General features: G+C 44.7%; 1 protein-coding gene across 4 annotated transcripts in view; it reads left to right on the top strand.

The window, feature by feature from the left end:
* Positions 1–244: 244 nt before the first annotated feature.
* CARS2 (cysteinyl-tRNA synthetase 2, mitochondrial) overlaps positions 245–14,091 on the top strand; it is a 43,972-nt gene continuing 30,125 nt past the window's right edge. Inside the window, exons 1-3 of one of the 4 annotated variants that reach the window (XM_027888687.1) lie at positions 8,233–8,335; positions 8,906–8,956; positions 12,911–13,028. In XM_027888687.1, coding sequence (XP_027744488.1) covers positions 12,945–13,028 — 84 coding nt within the window. In that variant the 5' untranslated portion in view covers positions 8,233–8,335; positions 8,906–8,956; positions 12,911–12,944. Of the gene's footprint in view, positions 772–4,887; positions 4,904–8,232; positions 8,336–8,364; positions 8,589–8,905; positions 8,957–12,910; positions 13,029–14,091 lie in introns of those variants that run through there. The other 3 variants (XM_027888683.1, XM_027888684.1, XM_027888685.1) reach the window with 3 other exon arrangements.

A 14,091-nucleotide genomic window follows, 5' to 3' on the forward strand; every position in this document is an offset into this window, starting at 1 on the left:
ACAGCTCATCCCACCGCCCCTCGTCCCGCGCAGCGGCGGGCGGAGAGGGCCGGGACACGGCGGGGGGGGGCTGCGCTGTGGGGGAGCCTGGCGGTGGAGAGGCCCGCGAGCGCCGCCGAGGAGAGGGAGAGAAGGAGAAGGAGCCCCGGGTACAGCCCCGTGCCGCCCGCCTTTTCCGTGCCAGGGCGAGCCGGTCGTGCGGAGGGACCCTGCTGTCGGTCAGCAGCGCCTTTGTGTCCTGCAGTCGCTGCCATGTCCCGGAGCCCGCGGGCACCCAGTTCCGCCGGGACTGAGGAAGGCGGGGCTGGAAAGCCCAACCTCGGCTCCGGCGGAGCAAAACAACGCGCGCTTTCTGGCTCTTGTTTTTTAGCAGACGTCATCGGCAGTCCCCTAATTTAGGGGGGACTGACTCATCACTTCTGAGCGCCCAGACCTGCTGGTGCAGTCGCTGTTTGGTGAGGCACCGGCGTTGCTCTGCTTGTTGCAGGGAGTGAAGGGAGCGGCGGCCCGTGTGTAGGGACTCCCTCGCCTCAGCCCCCCTGAAGTGTTTTTGCTGCCATCATCAAGTCGGTGCCTGAAAGCGCAAAGTTGGGTTTTCAGGGAAGCACAGGCAGCCCTTTGCCGATACCTCGCACCCTCCAGTGGGAGCCGGTACCGAAATAATTCTGAGGAGTGGAAACGGTACCATAGACTAAGCCTGTTTTGATCCGACTCCGACCCACTTCTTCGGGCAGGTGTCACAGGGCAGTTGCTTGTTTTCTGAAGATATTTGTAAGTTCTCTCGGTTTTTCTTCCTCTCCTTTTCTGTTTTCATGAGTTGCTGTAAAAAAAAAAGAGTTGCTGTTGTAAACCTCATATACGCAAGACCTTAGGTTTTTAACTTAAGAGTGAGCACTATAGCATCTAGGCAGCACTCCAAGCCAGTACTTCTGGACCTGTGTGTGGTGGCATAGAAAGGGAATTGTCTGATGGCACCACTGGCCTGGGGACACCTGTTCCACGTTGTTGGCATCACTTTGGTAGTTAGAGCCTGTTTCACTTGTGCCTTGAAGAAGCTGAGCCGCTGTCAGCAATTAAAGGTAGTTAACAGTCCCCTGGGTAGTGTGAGAACCCAAGCCAATAATTATGACTCAGTAGAGGCAAGACATCTGAAAAGAATTCAGATGACTCCTAAAAAGAGTAACTCTTGTGGAAAAAAAAAAAAAGTAATCATCATTCTAGACACACAGTAGTAATTACATATACAAATGAGAAATCAGTTTGTAAAAGTACCTGCTAATTTAGTAAATAGGAACTTCTGTCCCTCCTCCTTATAGATAAAATTAGGAAGGGAAACTTTGAAGTGTAGCTGCAGCCTGCTAAGCTTAAGTAATCATCTCAAAGGTGTTGATAAATTGGATGCACTGAGGATACTGAGCTTGGTATTCATCTGCCTCTTATAAGTGCCATCTACTAGATCATCCCCTGTTAGCTTCTCCTATGTCAGTACAAGAGTGACAGAGAGAAAACCACTATCGAACTTTGCATAAGTCCTCAAGAAAGGATGGGACTGAGCTCACCTGTAAATGCATTTAGTATCTGTTTTGAAGATCCCCTTTTGAAGATGCTCAGTGCTCTGTATAGCTGATATAGGAAGGTGTGGAGTTGATGCCCATTGCCCATCTCTGCTTTTCCTCCTCTTTCTTTTTATTTTGGCCTCTTGTCTCTGAACTACAGTAGGTGAGAGATGGGAGATTTTGAATGGAGTTTCAGAACATTTTTTTTTTTTTTTTTTCCAACCAGGAGCCCATTTCTTACCCTGGTGAAGAACTCACAAGCAGAAGTGGTTGTCATATGTCAAAGAAGGAAGAGACTCATGGATTTCATTTTCTTCCTTCTCCCTTTCTTCCTTCCTACTTCACTAGAGGATACAAGTATCTAATTCTTCTCCTCTTGCTCCCAAGTTCGTTTGCTCTGTTTTATAAAGAATCCTATTTAGGAACCTGAATTTCTGGGGTTTTCAGAAGTTTCTGGAAGCTGTTACCTTTCTAGATATCTAAACTCACAGCAGTTGCAGTCAAGGGAACCTATAACTAGACCAACAACTCATGCAACTACTGTGTAATATACATACTATGTATATATAAAATATTATATGCTTCATATAACATATAAATATTTTAGTAATTATAGTTGTTCCAGTTGTTATTCCAGCTCATCAGAGTAAAGTTCAGAATACTTCATATGAGGATCCCAAACCTCTGAGCATGTTCCACAATATGCAGATACTGTATATAACAGGATAGCTGGTGCAAGGAATTCTGTCTGCCTCCTTCCTCCTTCTCTGCCTTAGCTGAATTTTACTATATGAAATACTATGTAATCATTATGGCTCTGTCTCTGTTTAGTAGAAAAGATAGCGTCTTCTGATTTTGGTCATTATACTTAATATGCACAGATGAATCAGATGAGTTATTCCTGCTAATGAATTGCTGTTTCCACGCCATTTAATCGCTTAATCCCTCTTCTATAGTTACATACAGTTGGAGGGTTTTTTCCTTGCTTGTTTGTCTGTTTATTCTTTGAGGCTAAGTTCATGCTGACTTGGACATAATGCTTACCTGATGTTAATAGAATTTTACAAGTCTATTCATTTTGCTTGTGGTTGAAGGTTTTGAAACAAAAGTGCAAACCGTTAACATGCAAGATGAGCAGAGCTGAGGTTTCCAAGTATGAAAACCAGCAGAGAAACCATGGTTCACACTTACATGCAATATGCATTGGCTGTGCAGTGGATAGTTGGGCCAGAAATACCCATTTGTGTCAGCAACTGATATGAGATTAATGTATTCAAAATCTAGAAAACAAATGTAGTTGAGTTTCTCCTTTTTCTGCTTCCCAGTAAAGGCTCAAGAACTTTGTGAACTTCGCGAACTTCCCAAACACCTACCTAACACAGGCCTGCCATTCTAAACTTCTTTTTTTTAATCAATTAAGTCCTACTTAAGGATTTCACTGGCTACAGCTCACCTCTTCTGCTTGCCCCAAGACAGTTGCACTCAATGCCTCTTTTCACACCTGTTTTCTGGATGCTCTTTTACTGGCCATCTCTTTCTTGCACCTGCTGCATTGGTGCACCTCCAAAGCTCTAGTGAGCTTATACAGCATTAATCTGGCATTAAAGGTGAGCAAAAAACTCTTGAGTGGAACTAGTAAGTATGTATTGCAGTAGAAGGCCAAGACAGAAGTACATCTGTGTTCCTAGAGTGTCAACACAGTCAAAACAGATCAAGGGCAGCATATTCCATGGGCTCCACATTCTTTGGAGAGTTCAAGAGAGCTATACCTCAACAATTGGAAACCACCGACAAAGACACCAGTCGGAACTGTGACTGAATTCGTACCAATCCTCAGGCTTGTTTCTGTCAACCGTGGTGCAGGACCCAAACACTTCGGGTGATGAAAAACAGGCAGTGTTTGTCAGAGCAATTGATGGGTAGATTGTCCGAACAGTAGTAGATGATGCTAAAAACTACTACACTTTTGGTATAAGCAGAAAAGTTTATTTGATTCTTTATGTCCACCAGTGAAATTTCTTTTGCAGTCTTATTCCATTTCCCCAGAATCACCCTTTTGAAATAGGTATCTCAAGATAATTTCTCGTACATACAACAACATCTTTACTTTGTGAATATTTGGTGGAATGGTCACCCAACATTTACAATATTTCTGAGCCAAGCTTTTGGTAATAAGTTTGAGACAATTTTTATTCTGCTTTTAAAAATCAAGATTCTGAAACAAACCAGTATGCACCTAGATTTTGTACAACTAAAAGGACTACAAAAGGTAAGTCAAAATGTGTGTATTATTATAGAGTGCTACAGAGCACCAAGAGAAATTCATCCACTGCAGTGGATTTAGCTCATCTTTGCTTTTGGTTTGTAGTTTGTCTTTATAATGTTTCCCTACCTTATTTTCTCAGGGTCAGCTTCCGTGCCAGGTTCCTGAACTAGAACATGACAAGAAAGGCCACAGATACTGGTAACACGCTCTTTGATAACACAGCAAATGCAGCCTTTTTTTCCTCTGTCAAAAATTCTAAGCCAGTATGGTTTAATTTTTTAGAAGAAAAATACAACACCTTTAGCAATAGAGGGAAAACCGTAAAACCTTACAAAGCATGTGTATCCTAATACTAAATGGAAAGGAAGAATGATTTTTTAGCTTTATTCATGTATGATACAAAACATGATCTGGGATTTGCCCACTGATCTTATCTCTAGGGACAAATCTTGTAGGTACTCCTGGGACTGTAAACTGGAAAATAGAGGAGCCAGGTGAGCTAAAATCCCCAGAGATCCTCCCTGCCTCCCACAGATGCGTTGCCATGTGTGCTGCTGGTGGACAGCACACACAGCTGTGCTGCTAACAGATTTTTTCCCTTTTGATAAGGATGAAAGGGAAACATTGCCTTCTTGCATGTGCAGATAAAGGGGCAGAAAACATCTAGACCTATTCCAAGGTGTTTAGGAGTCACCCCTTTACCTTAGTTTTTATTTTTAATTTAACTTCAGTTTTTATTTAAAAGGAAGTTTTAGCCTTAACGCCTCCTAAGAAAAACATAAGATGACCTGAGAATATTACATACATGTGTGTCCCCTTGAAACAACAGTTTACCTGAAGCTCAGACACCATGCCCCAGTGGGATTGTGACTTAGAGATATACTGCTCTGCAGATCCCATTTCTTACTGGCTGTTCAGAAAATACAGAAGTAACAGGAGTACAGGAGGCCCGGGTCTGGTATCAATTGGGTGTACCCTGGCTCCAACTGCTGGCAACCTCTAAAGGTATCTCCTACTCCAGGTGGAAGCAGAGGTCTCCTGATGGAGGCAGAAAATCCTTTGCTGCTATTTTGCCTCTCTGGTAGGTGACTGTTGTCTCACTGCTTGTGTCCTAGGCCAGGAATAAGGCTATTGGTATAGCTGGCATAAGTGGAGGTGTGCTACAGCCACAGACCAGTTTTTTCTGAGAATGCTGTTTTTTTTAAAAAATGAATTAATTTATTGTTCCAATCTACCAGGATTAGTTTTGCTTTTATTTGAAATTACTTTATTTGGGTACTTCAGTGCTTGAAGAATACTTTCCACTGTTCCACTGAATATATTTTACTACATTAAAACAAATCTCAAGAGTGAATGATGTTAGCCGTTTATTTCAGACATTTAATTATTGTGGTCTTTCCCACCATCAGAAAGTAACGTTTTATAACAAAACATAGTGGTTTCTGGACTAAGAGCTAAAAGCCAGTCTAGATAGCACAGACACTTAGCCTTCTGAAAGCACTGGGAAGGAGAAAGCTCCTGCGTTCCTCTGAGCTGTTAGCAGTTTCATCCATGATAGCTAAATCTGGAATTAAGACTAAAAAACATCCATTGTTACTTTGTATTGACTTGGACTCTGTCAAAGTGCTTGGAACCATACGGAACAAAGAAGACAACAGAGTTAATGACAACTCTTACCTAGATGTGTGTGGAACAGCAAAGACATCAAAACCAGCTCACTATGGAAACTGAAATAATTGGCTTGTGAAGCTTCCTGAGAAATATATAAAGTAAACATTTACAAAGGTTATTGGATGGTGTCTTCAGTTTCATCTAGATAGCTTCAAATTAGCAAGCCCATAAATTAGGTTTCCTATTTGATCAAAAAGTTAAGATTGTTGAAATGACAAATTTTAAATGATTCTATTACATATGAGAAAAATCTATCGAATCTGTCCCTGGTAGATACAAGAGAAAACAATACAAGGACTTCGGTGAGGCAGCTCACCCCAGGCAGACCTGCAGCATCCAGTCAAGAAAGGCTGTGATTGCTCAGTATTACCTTCCTCCCAAAGGTCAACAAGGTAACACAGTGGTCTGGGAGACCTGAAAAGCTCTGCTCTGAACAGCCTACTTAGAGGCTCACATGGAAAGTGACACTTTGGAGTGGGATAGACAACATGTGCTGGCACTGACAGTTCACTCTCCTCATACAAGAGCAAGGGTGGCTGCAACTAGAGCTCACAGTTCCATCTTCAACACATGCCAAGAGGATGCTCCCTACAGCAGTCGACTTGCAGTATTCCTTGTCAAAGGCTGAAGTTGATGTGGGTTCACAGAGACCAGAGAAATTAATGGTACAGCAATCTACCATGGGAGGGTACAAAAACTGAGGGGAAGGGGAGCCAAAAAAACCCCTAAGGCATTCAGCTGAGGATGTCATCTGGTCAGAAGCTGGAAAAATATCTGGGAAAATATTCACAGAATTACAGAATGGTTGGGTTAGAAGGGACCTCAAAGATCACCCAGTTCCAACTTGCCTGACATGGACAGGGATACCTTCCACTAGACCAGGTTGCTCAGAGCCCCATCCAACCTGGCCTTGAATACTTCAAGTGGTGGAACATCCACAATTTCTCTGAGCAACCTGTTCTGTTATCTCCCTACCCTACAAATAAAGACTTTCTTCCTAACATCTAATCTAAATATCTCTTAGTTCAAAACTGTTCCTCCCTTGTCCTATCACTATGTGCCCATGTAAAAAGTTGCTCTCCTCCTCTTTAGGTACTGGAAGGCTGCTACAAGGTCTCTCTGGAGCCTTCTCTTCTCCAGGCTGAACAGCCTGAGCTTTCTCAGCCTGTCTTTATAGGAGAGGTGTTCCATCCCTCTGATCATCTTTGTGACCATATTATATATGTTTGTAGAGTTCTGATTTGTTTCCTTGGTACCTGCTGATAGTTTCTTTTGAAGACAAGGTGTTAGTTAAAAAAAGATTTTCAGCACCCTTAAGTCTGTTCCATTACTCCTTTATTCATTCTAGTTACAGTGTCCAAAGTGGATCAAGGTGCTGTTAAGCTTTGTTTTCTTCGTATGCTCTGAAAGAAAGAAAAAAGAAAATCACAATGAGATGAGAAAAGCATCGTCAGAAAACATTCACCCTTAACTTGTGACACCAGAAATGAAAGCTGACCTTGACAGTCAGCTGGGTAAAGCCCAGGGTACCTCACCAAGTACCCAGCAGTACTTCATGTAATTGTTGAAGATGTTCAGGTGAGATAGGACTTTATACAGATATGTGGGAGTCGGGGTGTGCAGAAGTATTTTCTGAGAGTGATTTAATAGATTCCAGCTTGGGAATGTCACACCGTGTTTTTCTTTCAGGAGCTAACTGGCTGCCAGCCATTCCCTGACCTGAAAGGCAGTGCAAAATTGATTCACAGAATCACAGAATTGTTGGGGTTGGAAGGGATCTCTGGAGATCATCTGGTCCAACCCCCTTGCCAAGGCAGGGTCATCTAAACCGGGTGACACAGGAACATGTCCAGGTGGGTTTAGAGTGCCTCTACAGGGCGAGGCTCCACAACCTCCTTGGGAAGCCTGTTCCAGTGCTCTGCCCCCCTCAATGTAAAGAAGTTCTGACTCACGTTGAGGTGAAACTTCTTGTGTTTTAGTGCATGGTTATTGCTCCTTGTCCTGTCTCCGGGCACCACCAAAAAGGGCTTGGCAGCATCCTCTTGGCACTCACCTTTAAGTTATTTATTAATGAGGTACCCTCTTAGTCTTCTCTGGACTAAACAGGCCCAGCTCCCATAGTCTCTCCTCATACGAGAGATGCTCCAGACCCCTCCTCATCTTTGTGCTCTCCGCTGGACCCTCTCCAGTAGCTCCTTGTCTTTCTTGTACTGAGAAGCCCAGAACTGGACAGATGTGCACTCCAGATGTGGCCTCACTAGGGCTGAGCAGAGGGGCAGGATCACCTCCCTCGGTCTGCTGACCGATGGGTACCGTGGGCCCTCCTGGCCGCAAGAGCACACTGCCGGCTCACGGTCAACTTGTCACCCACCAAGCCTCCACAGTCCTTTTCAGCAAACCCAAGCCCGACTCCCACAGCTCCCCCGCCCGCCGCACTCACCCCGGGCCCGCTCCGGAGCGCAGCGAGCGGCGGCGGTGGCGCCCGGCCCGGCCCGGCCCGGCCCCGCCCGCAGGCGCCGCCCCTTCCTGCGCCCCGGCGGTGCCCGCCGTGCTGTGCCGCGCGTCCTGCCCGGGCTGTGTCGCGGCCCCGCTCCCCGACCGCGGCCGGCGCTGTGCGGGCCATGCTGCGCGGGGCGGCGACGGCGGCCCGGCTCTGCGGGCTCGGCCGCGGTCCCGGCCCCGGCCCCGGCCAGGGGCAGGCGGGGACGCGGCGGTGCTGTGGTGCGGGGACGCGGCGGGAGTGGGCGCCGCCGGCGGGGCGCGACTGCGGGATCGTGGCTTACAACAGCCGGAGCCGGAGCAAGGAGCCGCTCGTGCTGGCCACGGAGGGAGTGGCGACCTGGTAGCGCCTGGCGGCGGGCGGGCGTGGGGGTGACGGGGTGACGGCCGCAGTTGGTGTCCGGAAAGGGTTCCCGTGCCCAGTTCTGGGCTTCTCAGTGCAAGAAAGACAAGGAGCTACTGGAGAAGGTCCAGCGGAGAGCACAAAGATGAGGAGGGGTCTGGAGCATCTCTCGTATGAGGAAAGACTGTGGGAGCTGGGCCTGTTTAGTCCAGAGAAGACTGAGAGGGGACCTCATTTATTAAATAATTTAAAGATGGGTGCCAAGAGGATGCTGCCAAGCTCTTTTTGGTGGTGCCCAGAGACAGGACAAGGATCAATAACCATGCACTAAAAGACAAGAAGTTTCACCTCAACGTGAGTCAGAACTTCTTTACATTGAGGGGGGCAGAGCACTGGAACAGGCTTCCCAGGGAGGTTGTGGAGCCTCGCTCTGTAGAGACACTCTAAACCCACCTGGACATGTTCCTGTGTCACCCAGTTTAGGTGACCCTGCCTTGGCAAGGGGGTTGGACCAGATGATCTCCACAGGACCCTAACAATTCTGTGATTCTGTTTGCCCCCTCTCCCCAGGTACAGCTGCGGGCCGACGGTGTATGACCAGGCACACCTCGGGCACGCCTGGTGAGTGTGGGGTGCCAGGCAGGAGCCAGGCAGTGGGAGTGCGGGGCATCCCTGGCCCCTGGCAAATGGCCAGGTGACAGAGCTGGGACTGGGACACCAGGCCTGGCCCTTCACCTCCCGTGCTGTGCAAAGGGCAAAAGTCTGTTTGTTATGTATTTTTTCTTCTTGGGCTGGGGGAGCCCATAAAGGGGCTGTTGGTGCTGCCCGGCTCAGGCAGAGACAAATGTGTGTGTGTTGGGAAGAAGTGTTGGAAATGTGCACAGTTTGTCTGGGTAGGGTGAGTTGTTTCAAATCATATCAGCATAATGCATCCTCTCATACAAGGGAATTATGGTCCTGGAGAAGAGTCTCTCAGCAGTGTAAAATGATAGTTTCACCTCAGATTTAGTTTGGGCACTGTGTAGGCACTAAGGAAAAGCTGTACAGGGTTGAGTATTGAAAACATACTTTAAGGTTAGCATCAATTCTTAAATCTCAAAGCCCAGGTAGATTAAAGGCCTTTTTACATAGTAGGAGTTCGGTGGCTTACTATGTTTAAAAATAAAAAAAGATCCAGAACAGCACATCTTCTCTGTAGTTCATTAGGATGATTACAATAGTAAACCAGCTTCATTGTAAGTAACTATCAAAAAGTACTTTAAATACACCAGAGAAAGTTGCTGCCGGTTGTTTTGAAAGAACATGCCTGATGAATAGACATGCAGGGTGTCCACTGTTCCTGTGAGGCTGAGAGGAGTTGCAGCAGCTCAAGCTGCTCTTGAACTTCTGCCTCCTCATTCTTAAAAAGCAAGATGTGTTGGGCTCTTTGGAAGAGCAGAGTTTTCTCAGTTACCATCTGAATGAAGATGAGATACTGTGCATTCCAGTAATTGAATAATTCCTTTTAATGTAGGGGATTTCACAGCTTCTGGTCCTATCTTAACTTCATTCAGAAACTCATGTTGAATTTTGCTCAGTGTTGAGCCATTGCAGTACTGCACAACTGCTGCTTCGTTCTCTGAAAGGGAAGATTTAAAATTCCACTCTGTAGTGGGTTGACCCTGGCTGGAGGCCAAGGTACCCACCAAAGCCACTCTGTCACTCCCCTCTGCAGCTGGAGAGGGGAGAGAAAACATAACGTTGGGTTCATGAGTTAAGAACTGGGAGAGATCACTCAACAACTACTGTCACAGGCAAAACAGACTCAAAGTGGGGATATTAGTTAAGTTTATTATTAACAGAATCAGATCAGGATAATGAGAAGTAAAATACGTCTTAAAAACATCTTCCCTCCATTCCTCCCTCCTTCCCAAGTTCTACCTCCTCTTACCCAGTGGCTCAGGGAGACAGGGAATGCTGGTTATGCTCAGTACATCACAAGTTGTTTCTGCTGCTGGGTCTAAAGCACAGTGTTTATAGGGGTGGAGAATTTTACCCTTTGGTCTTGCAGCGTTCTGTAGCTTTTAAATGTCTGTTTTTGTCAGTAGTTTTCCTACTTTCAGACTCATTTGATTAAAAGAGGGAGTACAGAGGCCTTGCTCACTCTGCTTCTTCTCTTACCCGTCTTTTCTTATCTTGTGTCCAAACAGCAATTTCAAGCTTTCATTACGTGGAGGTTTGCCATACATCCACATCACCTGGGTTTTCACTTGCTGATTTAAGAAAAGAGTTAGTGCTGAATGTTGCCTTTGGTGTATCGTGCAGATACACCATGTATTATTCTTTCTTCTGCTGCACCTTCACACGTTGTTCCTGTAGTGTTATTGTGCAACAAGGTGCCTGCACTGAAGACCTTCTGCTCTCTTTTCCCATCAGTTAAACCCTCTGGCATGGGAGGAGTTGGCTGTTGCTTTCCGATATCTCTGGTGTTCCACTTGTCAGTGTTGACGTCCTGGTGCTCAGCTGATTTGTTCAGGATAGTGGAGCACTCTTGGATCTACTTATTTATTTATTTATTTATTTATTTATTTATTTATTTATTAAGATTGTATGTTTTCTCCCCAGCAGCTAGGTCCAACCATAGAACAGCTGAAATGTATGCTGCTGATGGCGGCTCTACAGACAGGAGATGCCCTGGGAAATAGCATGAAGTGAAATGCAGCGGTGACTGTTGGTGCTGTGCCACTCTTGTCAAATACCATTGTTTTGTTGTACTCTTGCAACATGTTATCTTCTCACTAGAATTCCCTTTTTCCCCCTCCTTCTTACATTTGGCTTGTGGCATGCACAACAAATGCATAGGTAATAATGCAGAAAGGAATAATGGAAAAGAGCTTGAGATTCTTGAGAAGAATTTGAAAATAATGGCATTATTATTTTTTCCCCTCCTCCTTCCCTTCCACAAGGCATTCTTATCTCTCTAAATAGTCCAACTTTCTAGTATGTTGTACTTCCAGTCTTAAAAACAGGTGCTCTGTGTGCCTCCATATGACATCCAACACCCATTCTATATAAAGAAAAAGTAAGACAGGAAAATAATATTTTTTCGCCTCAGTTCTGGGACTGACCTTGATTGTACTGGTTTGAGCTGTAGCCTGGTTGGCATCCAGGTTCCTGGCTTGATGCTTGGAAATAAGAGTAAAATCAAGCATGAGAAGACCTTTCATTCAGTCCCTTGTACCTGGTCTGCCACCCCTTGATTTTGACTGTTTTTGTTCTTTTTTTTCCTTTTTTAATTTTCAGTCCTGAGGTAGTAAGGACTCTGGTTTCTGAGGTGTCAGGAGATCTGCTCTGGCTCTTGCAGTATTTCTTCCATCAATTCAGTTGGAAGATCAGAGGAGTGGGAACAGTGTGAAATTTGTGTCTGCTCTGGGAACAGTGACTGCAGGGCTGTTAAATCTAATATCAAGCTTTTGATGCTGACATTGTTCCTCTGAACAGGATCCAAAGATGAATTTAATATTCTTATGGAATTGTGTCACCACATTAGATGAACCTTATTCCCCCTGAGCTGCTATTCATTAAAACTCTCTCCCTGGCAGCAAGGCTTTCAGAAGGTCTTTTCTCAACGTGGGTGTGGCACAAACAACAACAACAGAAAATACTTTTCTTGCACGATGTATTGCACATCCATAAATCAGTACCTTGGTACCACCTAGCACTTGCAGCTAAGGGGAAGGGTGCAAATCTGTTTCTAGTATTTGGTTACACTTCTTTGCTCTTACAGCCACGGGACTGGCAGTTTGTGTGGTGCTGTGGGTGAAATGGGAACCTGTAGGTCTGAATCTCCTTGCTGGCTTTGGAGAAAAGAGAGCCCACAGAAAGGCTGAGGGTTCTCATCACTTTGCAGGGCAGACCCAGAGTTTCTACTCACCTTCTAGTATCTCACCTAATAATTGGGTTTTACTCAGTCAAAGTGTGTTTTGAGAATTACAAACGAAGAGTCTGTGAGCAGAAGGAGCTGCAACAGCCCTGTAAAGCTTGTACATGCATTGATCTATCAGCATTAAATACTCTGTTTTGTGACAAAGAACATGAGTAATTTTGAGAATAACTTTTATTCTCAAGTGTAAGTAAAACAACCCACAGAGCAGCTACTCTTTGCTATTAGGAAAGATCTTCTGCCGCATGACGTTTGAAAACCTGTTAAAATACACAAAGCCTGAGGGATGTATTTCAAGAATACCTGATCTTTGTATCTTGGTTCGTGCTATTCACTTAGAATCTCTTGGCTCACACGTGGCTTGTGATGCCCTTCAGTGCTTGAATAAAGAGATGCAACAAAAGGAGACACTCAGAAAATTTGATGCAATGTGTCACTAATGCCAGAAGAGGGTAGACCAGTTCAAGGGAAATTTCCTTGACACTTGTGCAGGTGGTAACTGGTTTAGAAAAAATACTATATACACTGAAGATCTTTTTATTGCAAGTGTTGGGGTATTTAAATTGTCCCAGTGGCTGTTAGTCCTATTGGTTATTTGTTTATGTTTCTTTTTGCTAGTGCATGTTTAAAAGCTCGTGCTTTTTCTCTTCCAGCTCCTATGTTAGGTTTGATATAATTCGAAGGATAATGACCAAGTTTTTTGGAATTGAAGTTATCATGGTGATGGGGATCACAGACATAGATGACAAGATAATAAAAAGATCCAATGAGGTAGGTGTTTGTTGCAGTCTCTGACTCTAACTTTTGGTGTTTTCTAAGCTATGTACATAGGAAAATTAACTTGGGTTTGGGGTTCTTTTGTTGAGTTATGTTTGTTTTAATTAGCAGGTAATAGATGTTGAGATTTCTGGTGCCCTAGCATGGCTGTCATGGGGCTGGTAGTGCGGAGGGCTGGGTGTCGAGAGCTGTGTGTAGGTAAATGGGTGCAGAGTTGTGTGAGGAGAGAGGCAGGGCAGGAGGGCTGCCTTACAGCACCTGCAGAGGCTGGCAGGGAACAGAAATCCTGGCTGAATCTTCAGCACAGTAAAAGTTATCTTATCCTAAAACTTAGCACTCAGGAGGCTTCTGGCTGAATTCTGGAGAAGCACTGTGTGCTGTCAGTCATTAAAGGAAGTAAATAAAGCCACTGCCTGAGGCTGAGGGCAGTTCCTGCAAGGTGCCGAGCACCATCTAGCTGCCATGTCAGCACCTTGGAGAGCTTTATCAGTCTTGTCTGTGTTTGACACCTGCAGGAAAGTTAACTGAGCGTAGGGGTAAGTCTTGTTAAGACTGGAGCTGTAAGTAGTTCTGAGATGGATTTTAATCTGACCTTTTTTACCAGCTGAGCTTGGTGAATGATTATTCCAATTCTTTTTGAAACGCTTTTTGAATCCTGAAGTGCTAAGAATATATTCTGTGTTTTACTCTGTGTTTTGAATATTCTGTTTTCTTTGTTTTCAGAATCTCAGACTCATGTTGTCAGGATGATAAGTGAATGTGTTGGATCAAATTGCACTTGCAACTTTAAGATAGTTTCTCGGTGCCAGAGAATTTGACAGCTGTCACTTTTATTTAATCTTTAAGTAAACAGTTACTTTAGCAGTTAAGTATAAGGCACTGCATTCAAATAAATACTAGCACACTGCTCATATAGAAATGCGTGTGTTCCCTTAGTCTATTTATTTGCAGTTTTCTAAGGCAGTAAACAATTTAGAAACTAACAACCCCCCCCCAAATTAAGGCATTTTAAATCTATATGTGTACATTTTAATTTTTTCCTTGTTGTCAGAACATC

The sequence above is a fragment of the Empidonax traillii genome, unplaced genomic scaffold (genome assembly GCF_003031625.1).
Source record: "Empidonax traillii isolate 1590-97213 ecotype Southwest subspecies unplaced genomic scaffold, ASM303162v1 scaffold244:size1524873, whole genome shotgun sequence".
In the NCBI taxonomy this organism is placed as follows: Eukaryota; Metazoa; Chordata; class Aves; order Passeriformes; family Tyrannidae; genus Empidonax; species Empidonax traillii.